The sequence below is a fragment of the Hypomesus nipponensis genome, chromosome 14 (genome assembly GCF_054491055.1).
Source record: "Hypomesus nipponensis isolate SF chromosome 14, ASM5449105v1, whole genome shotgun sequence".
In the NCBI taxonomy this organism is placed as follows: Eukaryota; Metazoa; Chordata; class Actinopteri; order Osmeriformes; family Osmeridae; genus Hypomesus; species Hypomesus nipponensis.
In genome coordinates, this window is record NC_140374.1 from 18,577,877 (window position 1) to 18,599,303 (window position 21,427).

General features: G+C 40.8%; 2 protein-coding genes across 3 annotated transcripts; one reads left to right on the top strand and one right to left on the bottom strand.

Annotated features, from left to right (window-relative positions):
* Positions 1–432: 432 nt before the first annotated feature.
* stra6 (signaling receptor and transporter of retinol STRA6) lies at positions 433–14,425 on the top strand. 2 transcript variants are annotated; one of them, XM_084672123.1, is made up of 19 exons: positions 433–624; positions 922–950; positions 4,184–4,333; positions 5,160–5,226; positions 6,057–6,139; positions 6,295–6,428; positions 7,146–7,312; positions 8,036–8,161; positions 8,833–8,903; positions 9,373–9,452; positions 9,543–9,604; positions 9,808–9,970; positions 10,309–10,384; positions 10,842–10,975; positions 11,122–11,239; positions 11,433–11,534; positions 11,612–11,775; positions 12,419–12,556; positions 13,496–14,425. In XM_084672123.1, exons 3-19 carry the CDS (start codon positions 4,251–4,253, stop codon positions 13,738–13,740), a joined length of 2,013 nt encoding a protein of 670 aa, XP_084528249.1. In that variant the 5' UTR covers positions 433–624; positions 922–950; positions 4,184–4,250; the 3' UTR covers positions 13,741–14,425. The 2 variants fall into 2 exon arrangements, with proteins under 2 accessions (XP_084528249.1, XP_084528250.1); XM_084672124.1 differs by lacking the exon at positions 922–950.
* Positions 14,426–15,134: 709 nt separating this feature from the next.
* Positions 15,135–19,160, bottom strand: islr2 (immunoglobulin superfamily containing leucine-rich repeat 2). Its single transcript, XM_084672328.1, has 2 exons — positions 18,918–19,160; positions 15,135–18,205 (listed from the first exon to the last, which is right to left on the bottom strand). The coding sequence occupies exon 2, from the start codon at positions 18,194–18,196 to the stop codon at positions 16,055–16,057; it is 2,142 nt and encodes a 713-aa protein (XP_084528454.1). The 5' UTR covers positions 18,197–18,205; positions 18,918–19,160; the 3' UTR covers positions 15,135–16,054.
* Positions 19,161–21,427: the final 2,267 nt, after the last annotated feature.

Consider the following 21,427-nt stretch of genomic DNA (forward strand, 5'->3'; position numbering starts at 1 on the left):
TTGCCAATCCCAATGTAAACACAACATGGGATATGGCTGCCCACTGAATGCATGAGCAAATAAAACAATGGTTGGATTTTTAAGGGAAAGCACATAGCAATTCTACAATTCTGGATCTAGGTGTACAGCTTACCTAGATTCACATAGTAGTAAAGAATCATTATTGTTGACAGAATATCAAAATTTAAATGATCACTCAGTAGGCAACAAATACAACTGATTACTTTTGATTGCTATGGTTTAGTGAAATTACATATTGACTTTGAATTGCCTTTGGCATTCATAAAGTGAATACTTTAATTGAACATGCATACACTCAATAGGCCTATCGTTCATGCCTAAATTCTCTTCCACTTATTTTCCCATAATGCTTAGACCAGCACTTAAATTGTGGTCACAGCAAGATAGAGATAGTTCAAAGTCCTAAGAGATTAGAATAGTCTTCCGTGAAGATAATATTTAATATCTTGAGAGAATTTGTTGTTACATATATTCTTGACAACTTATTATAGGGGGGGTTGTCATGCATGCCAAAATCTACTCTCGGTTTTAGTGCAAGGTGATTTGTTATGTTTCAAACTCAATGGATTAGAAGGACTCAGCGCGGACTGTAATCAACAAACGGTAAATGATGTTTATCGGAACGTCATTTTGTCGTTGCACAGTTCAATGAATACAGTTGAACAATGTGATTTAAAGAGTCAAACTTTTCTCAAGTTTAACTTACCAACGATGTGTTTCTTTACCTTTTAGCAAGTGATTCTGACACTACTGATCCACGCCTATTTAGTGCTGTTTGGTCGATGTCATAAGACATCTTAATTGGATCAGTGATACCTTGGTTAAATTCTTACATTCGAGTAAGAATAATGACAGAATCTGTGTTTGTTTCTTCGTCGCGAATTGACTTCAATAATATAGGTGATCCTATCCGATGGCATTTGCTGCAGGTGAGTTCAAGCATTGTGTCATTTTGACATAAAATATTCAATCAAACATCTGTGGCATCACATTTGTATTTCTAGCTAGCTAATACCAACATCCACATTGTTTTGAGGCGGGGCTTTATTTCGCTTTTACCTGTCGGTGTCCAGGGTAAACTGAAACCGTGAAGTCTCCTGAAAGCCCTATTGTTGCAGCAGGAAAGATCAAACTGAAAACTTCAAAGACATGGATATGTGTCATGTGTCCCCATAAAACGTAATCAAGAATGATCTTTCACTTCAATGAGGAGTTTGTTGGCCTTTACTTTAAGCCTGACTGTGTATACGAATGTCAAGGCCTAAAGTAAATTAGCTGGTAAAGGATTTAAAATCTTTGTCTAATCCAATATGTAATTAAGGTATTCAATGACACAAATCTGGAAAGAGTAGTCTGGAGTCGCAGAGGTCCGATAATATCACCTTTAATGCAGCAGTTGGATATAGTACAGACATGGGCGTAACTAGCCCTATTTTGGGGGGGCTGGAGCCCCCCCCAAAATGTTAATTAGCCCCCCCCCCATAAAAAAATCTTTAATATTTTGAATCTAAATGTATTAATTTATTTTCCTAAAACCCACTACAGGACACTATTTAAAAGGATATTTTCAAAAAATGATTTTAAAAGTTATGTATTGGGTAAATACATTCTTTAAGACATGCATCTTTTATAAAGTCATACGAGCATTGTTCCTGTTGCTATATTCACTAGTGCACAGTGCCCGTGATGCATTCGGTGATTAAGATGCCACAAATATTAATAACTGAAATTATACATAGTGCCGTGCCCGTGATGCAGCTTGTGATTACAGTTCTAGAATTGTAATGTAATGTATTATACATTCTTTACTGGGTACTTAAATCGCATTTGAGTTTATTTGTATCAGTGAATTCGATCCATTTAACAATGGTCTATTGAACTAACTGGATGTGTATGTTTGTCATACTTTTAAACTATCCTGCATGTTGGCCTACCACCATTTGTTTTGTTTAACAATTAAGTTTCTCATTCACTTACAGTAGGGATTATTGTTATATTGAAGATAACTATCACAGTTACTTGTCTATAGATGTCTCCTTTCCCCCTAAACACTCTGCTCCGTCAATTGGACACCTAGTTAACCATGACGACAGTTTTTTTATGGAGGTCTATAAGTGTACCCCAGGGGCCTTGAGGGATGATGGTGGATATGAAGTCATTATGAGAAGCATCAATCTTCTCCACATTGGACTCACTGTTTGGGTATCTTTAATCAGACATGCGCATGAAGCCTTGGAACGTAATTACAATCGCCTTAGACAAGAGACTGGATCCTATTTAGTTGTGTCCATTTGGCTTTGAAGCCAGTTAGCTGTATGACAATCAAGTTATGTTGTAAGTATTTTAGTAAAAGGCCATTTAAGCTTGTTAAGTGTGTCAAATGGTTCACTAGTTTTTGTGAAATATGGTATGCTTTTTAGATAAGTAGACTCTTGAGTGATAATGTAAGTATTTGTTTTCCTAAAAATGGATTAGTAAACTGCTGTAGTATTAATCCAATTACAGTTATTTTGGATGGAATCACTCTTCTTGTACCACTTATCAAAGGACTTATGTGAGCCCATCAAGCAACAACCATGGTCAAACCTGATACAAGCAAACTGTCTGGCACAATCACAATGCCATCTCGCAGATGTAATTATAACCCTTCAAAGCATTCTTTGTTCAGCGACCCCTTTATTTGCAAGGGCAATTTTTTCTGTCTTAAGGAGTGAATTTGATTTGGGAGCTTTAGCCTCCAGACTGTGCTTTCTCAGGAGTGTTGGGAGTGGATTTTTGTTTCTTTTTTTTTACAGTCTAGGACTGTAATCCCAGCATAATGAGTGAACCTTGACGCTGTAGCAGGGTTGCAAAACCTCCTCAGTCTGAGCTCACAGGCAGGAGGTGAGAGCTAGTCTCTACATGTTACAAAAGCTAAACTTCCACAGGAGATCTTTCTGGCACTGGTCAACGTTTTACACTTAGAGTAGTGCCTATTGAGTATCAGAGTTTAAGTCAGAGCATAAACTTCTGCATAGCGCTTGCTCTTGTTTTGGAGTTGGGGTTTTAGGTCTGACCCTTGACCTCAACCCTGTCTTCGTTGCACTCACATGGTTACGTCTTTTTTAAGGTTGGGGGGGGGGGGGGGCTATGAGAATTTTCAGTTTCTTATTCTCTTTGTACTCTGCTGAGAGTTTGGTCAAATACTGACTAGTAATTTTTTTAATACAAGTTATTTATTTAAATGTCATACAGTATTTGTTAAAAGACCCTGGATGACTCTTATTTTGCCCACATCTTTGTTTTAACAAGGATTTTGCATCCAAATTGCCTTCAGTAAAGTATTGAACTGATGGTATCTAATCAAATTGCAAGCTGTCTTTGGACGGTCGATGTACTCGAACAAAGACAATAGTTCAGTAGCAAATACACAATTTTCTATAATTGTGCAGACTACAGTATATATACGCCTGACTTATCTTAATTGTCTTATCTGCTGAAGACAAAGTACTGGTGTCATCAAAAGAATCCTTGATTTTTATCAAGAGGTAGGTTAAGGGTTGCACAGAGAAGGACAGGTGTGGCAGGGTGCAATGCATGTGTGAAATGTGTATGGGATTCCTGGTTGTCTTGGTTTTCCAAAGGTGACTTCTTCAGTGACCTCACACAGGAATCATCACTGTGACTAATGGGAAAAAACTCAATGGAAATCTCCCCTGTTATCACCAGTGGAACATTGTGGATAGGTCAGTCATCAGCGGCCCACACAGTGGCAGCTTGAATTTTACATGTATAAGTACGGAGCACCTCTCTCTTGTCTCTCCCTACCAGCCAAAGGTCCACTGGCACAGCCCTGGAAGTAGATCTAATCCCAGTAATCTGCAGGTGGTTGAGGAGATTGGCTGCCTTGTCTTCCACATTTCTTTCCCTCCTTTCAGTCTCACTCTCGCTCTCTCCCCAGTCACCCTGCGTGGTAATCCTCATCTGAAAAAGGGCCCGAAGTGAGGGGGGTGGCACTCTGCAGCCAGGACCTGTCACATCTCTCTCCACTCCACAGAGGGACAAGGGCACCTGAATCCAGACTGAGCAGGAGAAAGAGGAGACCGAAACCAGGGGAAAAGGACACCAGAGCAGCAGCAGCAACCAAAGCATTTAAGAAACTTTTTGTTCCTCTTCTGCTCAGGGTATCTCAGCTGTACCAGAGTTGGGGGATCTCCAAACACAACTAGCACTTGGATAGACATAGAACAATGAGTGAGGACACTGTTAAGGACTACTATGATTACCCAGACTGGTACTCGGAGAATGCAGTGCCTACCACAGTGCCAGTTGAGTGAGTACAAATATATTCCCCTCATGTCAAAAGTTTGGAATTCCTAAAGTTTGTTGTCCGGTACTTGTGGGTGGACGTGTGTCGATAAAATACTCTAATAAACTGACTGAGGTTAAACATTGTGAGGTTAAAAGGCTACTTCTCAGTTATTATACAAAAAGGTGACATCAAACGTTGATCAGTAAAATGATATTCTTCATCAAAGCTCTTGTTAATACTGTACGGTATGTAAGATAATATGGTCTGCTGTAGAGAGATATGCTTATTATATGGGTGTGCTGTGTGGACTTCTGAGGTGTACGACTCAGTTAAAGTCTAACACACACTGACATTTTATAATTTTGTGCAAAAGAAGTTTGTTTAACTTTAGTTTGATGACCTTGGTCTCTTTAATGTCACTGGTGCAACCAATGAGTGCCCTACTAAAGAGGCAAGGTGATACACTTTGGCATGTGAACTGTTGTCAAATTAACCCATCCTAGTTTGATAAGCTTCCTTTGTCCTGACAAATACCTGCGGGCTCCCCTGCCAGTACAACAAAGCTTGATCATGTCTGTCCCATGAGCATTCACACTCATGTGGACTGGCACATGAAGCTGGTCATTAGTTGTTTTCTGGTGCCACGTTGACGCCAATCCGTTGAAATGTAAATCAGTGCTTTGCGATTCTAGTAGCCAAGTTTCCTCTCACAAATGGTCCTGTGGCCACAAATCATGTGTGAGTAGTTTAGGGGGAGTGTGGGGTGTGCTCATTGACTCACGGTGTCTTGAGTAACACCATCAGATTCCAACAACTTACGATTAGTGTGTTTTGTAACTTTTTTCAGGGTAATCCCACCATGTGACCCAACAGCTGATGACAGGCTCTACCACATATGCATCGCTGCAATATCTGTGAGTTCTCCCTCATGTGCCAATCAGAATGCTTTTCACGTTAAACTGTTCAATCATTACCATCACCCACACTTACAGGTGCTCGCCCACTGATTCAACAACTTGCATGACAACCGTTGTCGTGCCATGTCTTTTTCTAGATGCTTTTTCTATAAAAAGAGATTATGAACAGTGAGATTCAGGCATCACTGCAGTTACTTGTATTGTAAATAAGTGATGGGTTCCTCAATTGCATATTAATCCAGTGCATACTTGATCATTCTGAACAAAGATTCCTGTTTTAGGCTTTACTAGCTAAAGTTTATAAAAAATCCTCAATAATAATTGGCCTCATTGTCCTTACCTGTCGTATAATGTATATTAGCTTGGTTATGTCAGGCGTAAGGCCACATGTGTCACTCTCCATGTTTGCAGCAATCTCCAAGCTGCTGCAAGCACCTCTTGGAAGCATTCTCTTTAGCCTCTCCTTTCATGTCTGAAAAATGTATTCTCTATAATTAGTCCGTAATGCCCCATGTTGTGGCATTAGTGTTTTATTAAGTCTTTTGTTTCCTAAATGTGTCAAAGGTCATGACAGGTCAGTAAACTGTTGTAGCAGTCGTGATCCTGACTGATGGACACTCATTCAGATCAGAGATGGTGGGTGCCACTTGGAAAGATTGGGGTCTTGCCATTTGTGTCGAGGTCCCCCCCCTCTCTCTTATTTGGTCGAAACGAGGATGAGGATAGAACCCTGGGGGGTGTACAGCTGCATGGGGCCCACTGGTCACGTAGCGCAGGGGTCAGTAGAAGGCACATGGGGCTAACTGGAATGTCCTCCCCTGCTCTAGCTTGTTGTCATGCTGATCCTAGCAGTCTTAGCCAGACGTATGAAGTTGGGAGATGGTCAAAAAGGACTCCCTGGCTTACTCAGGTACAGTTGCATCCTTTGATCACCTTTTTTTGACATTTCTACTGTGGTCTACTGTCAAATATCGACCGTTAATGCCGTTCTTCATGACATCATCTATCAAAGAAGAAGCAGCTGGTAACAGGTTGGTTCTAAATATCTTCTGTTTGAACCAACAGCCCCGTCAACTTCCTGGACCATACCCAACACAAGGGCCTGGCTGTGGCTGTGTTTGGTGTGCTTTTCTGCAAACTATTTGGACTAGTGATAGCGCCAAACCCTCTTCCGTTCACTAAAGATGCAGGAAATAAACGTAAGTTGTAGACCAGAAACAGAAGTAATTTTGGCCCATCATACACCAAAATTTAATTATAACATTATTAAATGCATTTATTTCTTGACTGACATTGATATTCTTTAACAAAATATGTTCATAGATCTTTATTCTCATTGTCCATTGTACTGTTTTCATGTTGTTGAGACTCAAGCCACCCATTTTATGGGTTATATTACTCATTTTGTGAGTCTCTTCTCTGTAAGATATCAAATTAACCTGATTCACCGGCCCCCTTTGAAGAAGCAGGCATGTGTCCAAAATCTAGACTCGACTGAAAAAAGAGAACTAGACACTAGACAGTTTTAATATTAGAAACTAGACTGTACACCTTCACTTTTAATGCCAGCTAAACCCTTCAAACAATACTTGAGCTGCATAAGTGGATTACCTTGTTTGCATGTGTCTCAATTCATTTCGAGTAAGGCCCTGCTCGATGAAACTTTTCTAAAATCAACTTGTGTAACATGGTTAGGCATTCATACTTCACTGATTAAGTATACAAACCCAAACTGATTCAAACTAATGTACAGCACATTAACTGTAGGCAATGCATGCAGTGCATGTACTGCATGTATAGGTTTGCAAGACATTATCATTGAGTTTAGTTTCGCAGAGCCGCTCGTTTAGTATTGGACGATCCTGGTATAATGCTACTCCTCCTCACTCAACACTCCTGTGTGTTTTATTTTGCAGAGAACTGGATGATCCTGTCCCTGTTCTATTACCCCGCTCTGTACTATCCTCTCTTAGCATGTGGGACTTTACATAATCAAGTTGGCTATGTGCTTGGAAGCCTTCTTTCCTGGACACATTTTGGTGTTCTGGTCTGGCAGAAAGTCGACTGCCCCAAGACACCAGAGGTAAGAAGGTGTCAGAGATCAGTACAGATCATCATGCTATGAACCTTTTATGATTCATTGATCTGTAATAGGGCCCACTGAGAACCGGTCAATTTACAGTATCTTATTATTAGTTGGAAGCACTTTTTTTTTTCTCTCCAGATTTGCAGATAAGACAGTGAAACATTGTGCTGCTTTATCTTCTTTGACAAGCCTGGCTCAGTTGCAAGGCGTTTGTCAGCTCTTTGGGTACCTATTGATATCATTAGACAAAGGGGAGTCATGCCAATGTCTATACTGTCACCGGGAACTTAGTCTGATTCAGGATTTTGCAGCTTAATCCTGGCTATTATTTCAGGTTTAATGCAATGAATTGTATACATTTGTTCTGGCTTGTGGTCAATCTTTATCAAGAGGCTTTGTCACAGTTAATTACTTGAATGTCAGTTACTGTTGGAAAGGAACATCTAGGCCTCACATTGTGCAATGTTCATGCATTTTCAAGAAAAGCCTTGGCCAGTGAATTTGTTTCACCAGTGTGCTGGCAGGATACAAAAGCCTCTGGGAAAACAGACTGATCAGTGTTGCCTGAGCTCTTTTAGCCTCTGAATCAAGTAGTACTGTGACCAATACATTGATGGGTTCAACAAGATTGCCTTTTTCCCATTTGTATTTTTAGAATGTAAAGAAAGAGATGGGTACTTGAAGGAGGGAACATTGACCTATTTCTGTTTTTAATTGCAGATATACAAGTACTACTCCCTCTTCACCAGCCTGCCCCAAATTGCTTGCTTGGCATTCCTCAGTTTCCAGTATCCGCTTCTCTTGTTCAAGGGCTTAAAGGGCACAGAGAAAAACAATGCCACTGAGGTGAGTGTGGGAGCTGAGAGAAATTCCTCTTGGGTGTACAATAAGTGTGTGTGATCAAGAAGTGTCTCTATATACACACACTGTGACTGCATGTGTGCGCTTGTGTGTATATGTAGGGTACTTATACAGTTTTGTGATTCTAGGTCTTAGTCACTATTGCTCAAATGTATATGGTCAACTGAATGGCCTGTTTTCTGTTCATGTATAAGTTTTCATGAAATTAAACTTTTACAAAGATAAACGTTGCTTCTTAGTTACACGTTTTCTCTGTGTGTGCACGTGGGAAACCATCATGAGTGGCCATAGCTGCTAATCAAGGAGCTTACTGTGCTAACTCAATCTAGGCAGAGGGAAATATGTCAACTCCACATGGGCATACCAGAGGTCTAATCATTGTAAGCAGCTTTTATGTAATTGGTTTATGTTATGTTCCCGTTCAGGTTATGAAAAGGTTGCCTTGTTTGCCTTGTTTTCTCAACAAGGTACAATGCTGTGTTGTTTTGACGATAATCTCTGTAAGGTTATGTGATGAAACTGAGTGGGGATATCACCCATTGGTCACCCCATCCCTCCTTGCATGACACGTGATGACTAATAGCCTGACGTATTAAATGACAAACGAGAATGTTGTCACAGTGTTCCTAACCTAGTGAAATTGTCTTTCCCCATAGGATCTTAACAGCAGCTACTACAAAGACTATGTCAAGAAAATCCTGAAAAAGAAGAAGGCATCAAAGGACAGGTTAGAATGGTTGTCGCTTGGTACATCAACCTCAGCTTGATCTGATAAACTAGGCAGAGGATGTCCCTTCAGTGTGTAGTGAGCCATGACATCACTGGCAACAGGGGGTTACTGGTCAGGAAGCTTCCCTGTGTTTCTATACAGATAAACATCCAAGAAATGAATGGGAAATTATACTGTGCAAATTACCAGTATCCCCAACTGACAAAATGGAAAGTGGAAACTAGTTCTATCTGATATCAGGCCTGATAATGAATAGGAGCTCTTTAGCCAGTGGAAACGGTTCCCTGTTGTATTGACAGGTAGCCAGGAAATGGGGTATTTCCTCCAGAGAGGAAGGCATCATCTCATATGACTGTCATAGTAAGAGAACGAGAGAATACACTGTATGCATGGGGCAATGAGCAGAAAATTTAATTATGGTTGAACCCAACATTTAAGATACTCTCTGTAAATCTGATTCTCTCAGCACATCCGGCACCGAGAAGCCATCTCGGATTGAGCGGATGACTGATACTGTGAAGGCCTACATTTACACACCAGAGGAGGGTAATGATGGCAGTAAATATTTGTTTTGTCTCTGTTCGTGTCCTTGATTTGCTTGTCTCTCTTAACTGTATTTGTCACCTGTTTCTCCAGTTTTCCGTTTTCCTCTGAAGCTGGCAATATCTGCTGTGGTGTGCTTTATTGCTATATACCAGGTAATAATCAAATGAGTTTACACAATGTGTTTTCAGCATTCGTATCTAAAAAATAAATTAACTATTTAAATGTGGTCGTTCAAGGATGGATGTTTATTCTCGCTTGACGTAATGAAAAACCCACAGCTACTGTACATGTCTACAGTTTTCAGGTATGATAGTGGTCCTTTTCCCCCACATTGAATGAACCTACTTGTTCGCAGATGGCACTGATACTGGTGACTAGCGTCGTGCCAACTCTCCAGATCGTCCGCAGAGGGGTCGATGACAAAATTGCCTTCCTGCTGGCTGGCTTCAACATAGTATTGTCAGAGGACCGTGATGAAGTGGTCAGGATTGTGGTCTTTTACATGTGGTGTGTAGAAGGTAAGCAAATGCTGGTAAACATCCCTTCTTGACGTACTAGACTGGTAATAGGTTTTCTTGAACGTTCTCGACAAAATGGCTATTTGTGATGCACTGAAGTGCATGCTGTTAATATGTTGCGTTCTTGTCATGCTGACACTATATCACATTTGTTAATCAGCACCAAAGCGAGCTACAGGGGAAAATGGGATAATGTACACGCTGATTTGGACTGCTGAACCGATTCATGTTTTTGCAGTGGTTTGTCTCCTTATCAGCAATGTTTGAAAATGCTGAGTGTCTCATGTCTGTGACCCTGCCATAGTGACTCCTTTGTCATATGACATGTGTTTTGACAGTGTGCTATCTGTCAGCGATGACCCTGTCCTGCTTAGTGAACCTAGCCATGCTCATGAGGTCCATGGTCCTGCATCGGTGAGCTTGGGAACAGCACACCACCCTCCTCTTCTCCCTTCTCACCTCCTCATGCTTGTCTTTTACCACTGCTCCACAAACCTGTTACACATCCGTCTACTGCATGCTGTGCTGGTCTGAGTGCCTGCAAATTTTTTATATCTCAACTTCTAATTATTCACACGGTGCCCTATTTTAGGTGTGTAGGTGCAATTTCACTCACAGAAAACCGTTTGCACTAATGGAAACTATTTTATGATAAGAAATGAAAATTGCATTATTATAACGGATACTAAGGTTTTTAAAGTAATGAGGTTCCCAAATCATGTATCTAAATTGCATTCCTTTATAATGATGCTACACGTCCTAAGAGAATACTGCAGTGTATTGTGTGTCTGGATATGATTTATAACATAGACCTCCACTGGTCTCCCCTCCATGATGATCCTTTCTCTACATTTTTGGGGACAATCATTAGGTCAAACTTGAAGGGGCTGTACAGGGGAGATATCTACAATGTTTATAACTGCCAGAGAAGCATCCGGCCATCACGCCCTGCCTTGGTCTGCTGGATGGGATTCACCAGTTTCCAAGCTGCACACCTTTGCTTGGGTAACACACCACCACAACCAGGCCTCATGCATGCAAAGGCTGCTTGCAAGAATTGAGTTCAAACAGCCGTGCCTATGTCAGCTTACTGCATGCTGCCCTGTAGGTGAAGGAGGTTGTTTTTGTTAAGGCTGTCTTCCCTTGTCCAGGCATGCTCATCCAAACCATGGTGTTCTTCCTCTGCATTCTGATTGCTGTGTTTCTCATCCTCATTCCCGTCTTTCATGGACAAAATCTCATGCTCCTCCAAGTCGTGGGAAACATGTGGTAAGCATTCCCACTCTCTCACCCCTCTCATCTCTTCATACTTCTACTGTCTGTAACTGAGATTACATCTGTTGCTCTGGTTATACATGCACGTTTCGGAAATGTTCTCGTGAAGAGATGTCTCTTTGGTACTTGGATGGTTGTTTAATAAACTGGTGTCAGAATGTAACTGTGGACTCATGTCATACAACAGGCCCTTCTTGTTGATGTTGATCTTGGCTGTTGCGGTTCAACATGTAGCTGCCAGGTTTTTCTTCATCAAAAAGTCTGCAGGAACGCGAGACCTGAACAACAGGTATGGTGCATAGCATGGTTGTCCATTTCGGTTATTGTAACAGAAGAAAAAATGCTGAGATTGATCTTCTGCTTTAGGGGCAGCCTGTTCCTGATGACCTACCTGCTGTTCCCAGTCAATGTTCTGATTGGGGTGCTGCTGGGCCTGTGGCGCCTGGCGATCACTGCCCTCTTCAACATCGTGCACCTGGGGCGCATGGACATCAGCCTGCTCAACCGCAACGTGGAGGCTTTTGACCCTGGTGAGTCTGACCCCCTCGCACTGTAATGTTTGTGTGTATCCTTCCTAGTGATATATCCCCAGGTATCTTGGCCAGGTCTCAGTTGCAAATGAGAACTTGTTCTCAATCTAGCCTACTTGGCTAAATAAAGGTGAAATAAAAAATAAAATAAAACAGATTGCTTCCACAGATGACTGTGCTCTGTGGCCTCAGTACAGGCACATAATTATATCATAATATCATTTTATGTCATTGTCATATTGCTCTTAGCCAAATCATTTTCACAATTACAATTTTCCATGTTTCTGCCCCTTGGGATGCTTTTACAGCATGGATCAGAATTAAGTGAAGCAATTTTCCCTGAATAAATGCATACATAGAGATCCTTTTCAGAGACCTAAAATTGGTTTTTCATCCAGCTGTGATGGAAGCAGTATATGACTCATATGATATCCTTATTTTATACAACAGAGGTGGGATTGCACACCACTCACATAAATGGCCACTGATATCAGACTACCGTTGTAAGGAAAGCAGATGGGTAAAACTTGTGATGTGGCCATTATGTGCTTTGACGGTGGAGGCAATCCTCGTGCGATCGTTGTGCTCATTGCTTCCCACTCCAGTCAGTCCAGATACTTTTTTCCCCTGTGATTCTCTGCAGCCTACCGCTGTTATGCTCATTATCTGAAGATTGAGGTGAGCCAATCGCACCCTGTTATGAAGGCATTCTGTGGGCTGCTGCTGCAGTGTGCAGGGCAGGAGGGCAGTGCTGGACCGAAGGCACGAGATGCAGAGGAAGGTCTGTACCTGTGTTCCTGCATGGAACCACACAACCTACTCAATGCTTAAACTGATGGATAGCTATTACTTTACATGATGGGAAAGATCCAGCATGTGTTTTGATTGCTTAAATTTAGCTGCAGAAGTGAGCACGTAAATCACACAATCATTGGATCTTGCACGCACTGTAATCATGGCAGGTCTAATTCAATCTGAATCTATGAAGTATGTGTCTGTGTATTTAAACCAAGCTTCTGGTGCTACCCTTAATCAGACCTTCTGTAAACTAATCAGTTGTCCATATTTTGTGCTCACGTTCTGTTTGGTTTTATAATAGTGATACAGATGGATGCTGCCCCCAAGAAGTACAAGCAAAAACACATGGCTTGTCTAACGTACTGTAACATGTTTTGTACATTTACATTTAGTCATTTAGCAGACGCTCTTATCCAGAGCGGCTTACAGTAAGTACAGGGACATTTGTCACAACGTCATTTGGCTCAGCTGGGAATCGATCTGGCAACCTTCAGATTACTAGATTACTTCAGATTACTAGCCCGATTCCCTCACCGTTCAGCTACCTGACTCCCTCCCCCTTTTGTAGAGTGTGTGTGTTTGTTGGGGAAGATTGGTAGGTAGAGGATTTCACCTAGCAAAGAAAATAATGCATCGCTGGTAATCATCTATTGCATTACAGAGAGGGTTTGCGAAAGCACTGGATTCCACAGACAGCCTCCTGTAATTGCATAAGCCCTTTGGGCCACAAAAAGTGTGTTAATGGTAAACTCAATATGTTCTAACTGAGGATTAAAATGACGATTGTTTTGCATAATTACTCTCTGTGGTGTCTTGTAGGTCCTAAATGACCTCCCTCTAAGCTGTTCACTTCAAGCTCCTAAATGAGAACGACTGGTTAACCTGCTGTGCCCACATGTAATGCATCTCTAACTGTGCACAGGAATACAGTTGGTTAAGCAGGAGAAGAAACAGAACAAGGTGTCTACTGCAAAGCGAGCACGAGGACATTGGCTGCTCCTCTACACCCTGGTCAACAACCCTTCCCTGGTGGGCTCCAGGAAGCACTTCCAGAGCTCTGAAAGCTTTGTGAACGGAACCCTCAACCGCACCACAAAGGGGGACAGCAAAAAGGAGGCAGGAACCAAGGATGCTGGGAAGGAGGTGGAGCCAGCTGCCAGTAACTGAAATGGGACATGATCCTTGAGGGTCTGGGCTTATTGTGCTTAACAAGGCTCCTGTTGGTTTTTGGATCATGGGCAGATTATATACTATAGTGTTTTTTCTATGCATAGATCTGTCTGGATTTGTTGAGATAAGTGCACTTACAGCCCAGTGCTTAAGAAAGTGCTGTTTGAGGGTTATTTCCAGTTTGTTCTGTCAAATGTTCCATTGTTTATTTGGATGTGCAGAGTCTCTTGTATAACAAAGGTGGTGTGGCACTGAATTCATGTCTAACCATTGCTACAAGGTTAGAATGTGTGACTATTTATGAATGTACAGAATGTTCTGTTTTGGAAGATTCAGTAAATGTAAATTTTCCATGCGTTCAATTTTACACGTATTTGTGTAATTAACACTACATTGTTAAAATAAGTGTGATGAACAATATTCAAAATTACAGGGACATTCCTGTAGGTACAAAAAATATAGCTGCATATTGGTCTGTCTATCTTTATGGCTTGTAACTCACAACACATTATACAATTTTTTGCTGATGTTTTAAAGAAGTTCTACTAGAAACTAAAATTACTTTAAGGTTCAGGATCGTCCTCATTGGCTTTGCATTCTTAATTTTGATATCCATCTTTACATTGTTTGTTGCATTATATTTCAAAAGTGCTTCAAGATTCTTTTGAATAAAAACGATGAATTCCTGGTGATTATTATGAAACGAAAATGAATTTTTCTCTTGTAAAAAAGTGTTATCACTCTCTCGATTATTTCTGGACAGCGGGGTATTGTACATGAATTTTTTCATGCAGTACAAAGCTGTAAGGAAACGATGTGCGATCGGCTACAATACTCATTGGCCGTGTCTGATAGCGGAATTGGTGCTTTTTTATGTGAAATTTCTAACGAATGGAAATGAAAAGTTTTGTTTTGATGATCAGGCTCAAATGAGCCCAAAATAGTTTTGGCTCTGCAATCGGGCTTTTTTTGGTTTGAACGCATCAAAAAACATAAATTGGCCCGTTAAAGATCCTGCCATAGGCCTACGGTGTTTTTATCCTTTTAATAAGAACATGTATTTAAATAATAAATCGAATGAGAGAAAGGAAAGAGGCTGAAACAATTCTAAACGTTAAATTCGTGCAAACAATATTGAGTGGGGAAAATTACCCAAAAATGTAGACTTACTTTGTGCAATGGGGTAAAAAGTCCAGTTGCTGACACACAAAAAATACATAGGTCGAAGAAAAATAGAAAACATTTTACTAACAGATGTGATATTTCTGAATACGAAAGTGAATCAGCAAGCAACACAATTTAAGACAGCTCCCATTATTTAATCCCGAAGGCTCCTAAATTACTACATATAGTTAGCCTTTCCGGTTGTAATAAATACTCTAGGCTATGCATTTGTCTTATTTTAGTGTTTTATTAATTACAAGTACATAAAATCATATCAAAAGCATTGAAAGGTTGGGTTATTACAATTTACTCACAAGAAAAAACTCACTATTACAAGACACTTAAAAACTTCCAGACGGTCTCCTGCGTCCGTTGATGATACCATACTGTCATTTACTTTCATAAAAAAAGAGAACATTTTTTATATTCACATGGATAACATCACATTGACATGAAGAATATCTATGAAGTTCTCTAGGCTACGCTAATAGAAACCACACATGAAAATACGTATTGGCCTATGTGTGACATGCCATGGACAAGTTTCTCAAAGAGAGGACACGTTCAGTATTGTTAAAAGGCGTAGAGCAAGCACCGATTGATTTAGAGGTTTAAGTCACACGTCTTGAAGTCCAACATTACATTTAACAATATCTGTTGCTTGTTGCCTGGATTACCCATGAACAGCACATGCCTTGACAACAGTTAAAAGTGAATTCCCTTCTGATCACACAGAACAATGAAACGGAACAGTCAGTGATAGGATGCGTTTCCGAAGCGCTGTCCAACACTGTAATCTCCGGAAACAGACACTTGAAGATCACCATATTTACGCTAACCTACGCCCTGCATAAAGGGGACATTCTAATGACTTATGCATTTGAGGTCTGACAATTTGTACAAAATTGTGCTTGCATTTCAGGGTTGCTTTTTAATTGATTCGGTCAAATAGCCAACCAATGGTAGCTAACGCATAACGTCTTTTAAGAATCTCTTTTTGGATTAACAGATCTATTTCTGAGGTAAATTGAGCTATCCACCACTATCAGGGCTATCATATTTACGTGAAATAATGATAGGTAATTTATCTCCTTTACATGTAGTTGAAAGTAACTATTTTACAAGCTCCACTCCGACAACAATCCACTCAGCGACTAGGCTCTTTATAGTTACCATTTATTTCCTCAGAGATGTTAACTGCCTCGGCCCCCAAGGGTAACCTATCGCTGTACTCCGAACCCGCCTCAAATTCCTCTTGGTTAGTTTTGGATGTTGAGCCAGGAATTGATTCGGTTGCCAGGCTGCCTTCCACCTCTCCCTCCTCCTCTCCATCTTCCCCGTCGATCTCCCCTTCTCCCTCACCCATCTCACTAGGGTTGAAGGTCTTTTCGGACTCAACAAAAGATGCTCTGGGATCAAAATCTGTTGCCATTTGTTTTTCCATCTGATCCGGATTCTGAGCCTTCATAATCAGCTTGTATGTCTTGCCCTGGTACTTGTATAATAAATGACAGCAGGTGGCCCCTAGCAATGGAACAGTAGCTAAAGCCAGCAGAAAAGTGCTGACAACCACTATGATCAACAATGATGGGATTTTGTTTCTTGTTGTAAAAACCACCTGGACCTGGCAATCCTGCCCCCCATAGGTGAGACAGAGAGTGTAGTTGGTGCCAGGCTGTAATCCCTGGAAACGATAGGCATTGATTCCTTCCTCTATCTTGGACCACTGAACCACTGAGTGTCCATTGCCAGTATCTACACAAAGATATAGCATGTCCAAGGGGGCTTTTTTGGTTGCTGCTTGAATGAGACTGAAAGACTCTTTATTCACAGTTTCTAGGTTTTCTGTGTGGCTAAGGTGAAGGTTAGACTTGCTTTTTGGAAGTTGGAGAGGATTTAGCTGAACTTTGGCTTCTGTTTCGGACACTTCCAATGCAATGACACCAAAGTCAAATGTATACCGCTTTTGGTCATCCAAGCTCATATTAAAGGCATGATTGGAGACGTGTTGCCATTGGTTACCATCACTTTTACCACATTTGCTGGTAAAATGCACATCATCTGAATCCTCGTCAATCTCCTTAATGCCATCATGTTTGTCAAATGGACCAGTTGAAATGCCTTTGGTCTTATCGTCTTTCTTAGGCCAGTTGATTACATTGTTGTTGGAAGTCTTAGGCCCAGGCTTGTTTCCAGATGGTCGTGTTTTGTCTGCTGTAGTGTCGAGAATTGACTTGATTTCATGCTTTTGGGTGCTGGCCACTTTGACAGTGTTCTCTGCAATCCCTACATCATTAACCGCAGAGCAAGTATAATTTCCATCTTCTTTTTTACTAATACGAGGGACGATCAGGGTTCCATTTTGAAACACAAGAAATCGATTGTTGGTGGTTTTATCATTAATAGGCAAATCAGGTCTTTCAACAATGGGGAGTAAATGGAAATTTAACTTTTCACTTCCTGTTTTCACCTCCCAGCTGACTTCGGGTTTTGGGTTGCCACTTGTTTCACAATTCAAGATCACCATAACGCCCTCATACAGCTCTGTGTTTTCTATGTTGGGTTGGTGGGTAATAGTGATGGTGGGAGCCTGACAGTCCAGTTTGGGCATCTTTGTAACCAAAGCACCTTTCAGTTCAACAGGGGCCTCACACAAAATGGAGCCCTGCTCAGGAACAGAAGTCTTGGTTTCTTCGATCCAATCCCTAAGCCATTCCAGGCTACAGGAGCAGGTGAATGGATTGTTGTAGATCTGGAGATGAGACATGGACGTGAGGGAAGTGAAAGTACCTTGTACAATGGTGGTGAACTTATTGTGGTTGATGCGCAGTGATCTCAGATCTTTGAGAGAAGCAAAGGCATCCTTGGGCAGGTTAATCATCTCGTTGTTATTCATTTTCAGAAGCTGCAGGGCTGTGAGGTTGTAAAGGTCCTCCCAGGGGAAATTGATAATTTTGTTGTAGCTGAGATCAAGGTTGCGCAGTTGGATCAGTGGGGCTAAGGTGTCCCTCTCAATGGTGACTATCTCGTTGTGTGCCAACCAAAGAGAAGTTACCTGAGTGACGTTGATGAAGCTTTTAGATTTCAGTAATGTGATCTTGTTGGCAGAGAGACTGAGGGTAGTCACGTTAGAGGGCAAACCCACAGGCACCAGTAGCAGTTCTTTGTAAGCACAGTCTGCAAATTGATGGGCGTATTTATCCAGGCAGCTGCATGGCTGAGGGCAGCACTGCACAATACCAATCACAGCAGTCCACAAAGCAAGGAAATGCAAAAGCGTTGAAGCCATTTTCAGCACCTGAAAAGATTTGGAGACAGCATATTAAGTGATATTCAACTTCACAGTGCTATTAGAGAGAGAAGATCTGTTAGATTTGAGACTGTCCCATAGAGGCAAAATATCTGCTTATCGTTGAACACACATGCAATAATGTAGAATTACATCCTGTTGCTTGCTTTGAAATATATGGGACGCTTTTCAAGAATGTCTCTGATATAGAGCATCTATATTTTCCAGCCTGTAGCAAGTCATTTTATGAAGAAAAGATACATAGGCTAGTTGTATAATTCTGAGGGTAAAAAAGATAAAACACTTCAATTATTTGGGGAAATATGTCGGCAAGTAGATTAGCAAAACATTTCAAGCTTTTATCTATAAAACGTGTGATCACAACTAAACGAGAATAAGATGCTGTATATGGGAGGCGCGCTTTGGCGCAAGTAGTATAAGCTATCAGCGGAGAGATTTCAGGTCCAAGGTTCTGAACCTAACCTTTTTGGCAGAAGTAAGCATATTTAAGGACATTTAAAAAAAATGGGTTATTAGTTGAAAATGGTGTACCAAGTAAAACTATTTCTGTACCAACCAGATGTCAAAATGTTGTTCAAAGTTTGATAGGCATACCCAGGATTGTTTTCATCAAACCCCATGCAGTGTCCACTTAATATCAGACGACTTGAGTGTTTTACAGAAAATAATGCGTGACCATTTACTTTATTAATAATCTTACCTTTCAGAGAATACTTTCCAGTCGTTGTTGGTTTTTAAAAAATGGTATTCTGTGTATAAAAGGTAATAGCCTACTGTTTACTAAAATACACTATTAGTTGTCGAAAGAAGTAGTGTCCTCGAATAATGATTTCTTCGCATTATTTTTAGAAATGGTGATTACTGTGATGATGGGCGGTGGAGAAAACATTTTTCCCTCGGTATGTTGCTGTGCAGTCCGAGCGCTGTTTTCTTCTTGCTTCTGATGGAGTTGCTACGATCTGTGCGCGTTCCCGTCATCACGGACCAAGAGGAGTGCTTGTGGACGCGCAGCCTCTCCCATCTCTTACTTTTGTATTAAAGATACAGAGGCTACGGACAAACTCTGCTACAATCCTCAAAGAGATTCATAATTTAGACACGGATATTTAATTCAGCATTCTGTCAACCTAAAAAGCAACTTTGACCTCGTTCAGTTCTGCTCCGCCTCTCCAGGCCAAGCGCTAACGAGACAAATGTTTGTATCCATTGCTTTGTACAAGAATGTCCAAAGGTTCAAATGGCATGCAAAATCTTTTATTGACTTGACCTTTATCTTTTGATACGCAATTGACGTTTTGTCTTTAACTACAAATATATATATATATATATATATATATATATATATATATATATATATATATATATATATATATATATATATATATATATATATATATTTAACATAAAGTGAAGCTTTCATGTTGCTGTAATGTAAATACGTGACGGTGATTTAACTGCATTGTGTATAATTATTGGTGTTCGGTCAAGATTAAATTGAGAATATTCTTACTGATCCCTTATGAACGAATGAAATTGTCCCAATATTAAAAGAAAATTGTTCAATTAGCTGTCGAAAGTATTATTTTTGAAGTATGTCCACATGTCATTGCATCAGTGTATGCTGGTCATCTCTGGGTTTGGATGGATTTTTCCTTTAAAATACTGACATCTTGAGGTAATAATATTGATGGCACCTCAGACATGGTACGGATTTCAGAAACCGTCTCAGTTTTGCTTTCTCTGTATCTTTATAAGAGTGACACCTACTGTTGAAAGACTGTAGTACAGAATATATTATGTACGCTATTTTACCACAAGTATGTGGATACCACCTGACCATTGTACCTACATATTAACTGGACATCCTATTCCAAAAGCCTGTGCATTTATGTGGAGTACCCTTCCCCCCCCACACACACACACACACCGCCACCACCCACCACCACGCGGGCCAGTGCATTGTCAAGCCAAACAATGAGGGCGGTGTTTCATGGTTTGGGGCTAGTTCCACTATTTGAACAATGGAAATAAACAGGAAACCACAGTTTAAAGGAAACACCCAGGCAACATGAAGTCTCAGGGTAGTTGGTCGAAATTGTAATTTAGTCCAGAGTATTGCCCTTACACTGTTCCAGTCAGAGTCCAGGACCGAAATAAATGTGTTTTGTTCCAGAGGACAGTCTTTTAAGATGTAGACTGATTGGCTATTGGGTTGCAGACTCAGGCCTCTGTGGTGCTGAGGTAAAGAAATGTTTCCTGTGAAACTGCAACCGCCTGATGTAAATTCTGCTGGGGTATCACTGACTCAGGTCAAACTACTGAAATACTCCAGACACAAGTCAATAGTTTTTTTGCCAGCCAAAAATGCTGTTAGCCAAACATAGTTAAGAATGTGAACGAGATACATCTCTTTTCTGCATCCACGTGAAAATACCCTGTCATTAAAGTGAGTAATGGTGACTTACTCCTTTTCTTATTTCATCATCAGAGTACACCATAGGATTACCTCAAGTAGACACGTAACCATTGGCTTTGGGAAAAGACCTCATGGGCGATGCTGTGTCAGCTCCGGCTTAAGGCTGAGACTAAGATCTTCATTAAAGTTACCTGAGGTCATGAATGACACACGTGGATGGGCCACCTGCATCCTGCAGGCTTTAGCTGTAAAGACTGTAATGGGCAGCTGGCCTTTTTTATGCACTGTAGTCTCTGCATGTTATATTACCTACCGGTCCATCCTGTAACAACAATGATATTGAGACAACATTCGTAGTTTCATTTTTTTGGTAAATAATTGTTCAAATTTTCTCTCTCCGGAGGGGTTCAATTTGTGGTTTGTAAAGCATGTCAGGAAGGAAACCGTTTGAAGGATTTAGATTTTAAAACGTGCTGGAAGATTATGACGTAGTTCGTATCGTTCTATCTGAGACTCTGTCCACACCAAACCTGAGGACATGTACACTCCTACCGGACACACTGTCTATTTCAGACACAGTCTGGGGTCACTGACCTTGCCTAGCCTAAGTGAAGTGACATTACAATCTGTACTTAAGTAATCTCATGAGAAACAAAGACTGCAAAGAGGCACAGGAGTTGTTGTCGATGAGATGGCGTGTTTAGGGCACAAACTGGTCGGTCCGTTCAGGAAATATGAGCCTTGTCTTGATTCCATTCCAGGTCTTATATCCTAACATAAATAATGTACATCAT

What these genes read in the sequence shown, in the direction of transcription:
- stra6 (XM_084672123.1), top strand. Translation starts at nt 4,251, where the DNA reads ATGAGTGAGGACACTGTTAAGGACTACTATGATTACCCAGACTGGTAC. An exon ending in AAGAAGGCATCAAAGGACAG is followed by an intron (nt 8,904 to 9,372) that starts GTTAGAATGGTT and finishes TGATTCTCTCAG; the next exon opens with CACATCCGGCACCGAGAAGC. An exon ending in ACGCGAGACCTGAACAACAG is followed by an intron (nt 11,535 to 11,611) that starts GTATGGTGCATA and finishes CTTCTGCTTTAG; the next exon opens with GGGCAGCCTGTTCCTGATGA.
- islr2 (XM_084672328.1), bottom strand. Translation starts at nt 18,196, where the DNA reads ATGGCTTCAACGCTTTTGCATTTCCTTGCTTTGTGGACTGCTGTGATT.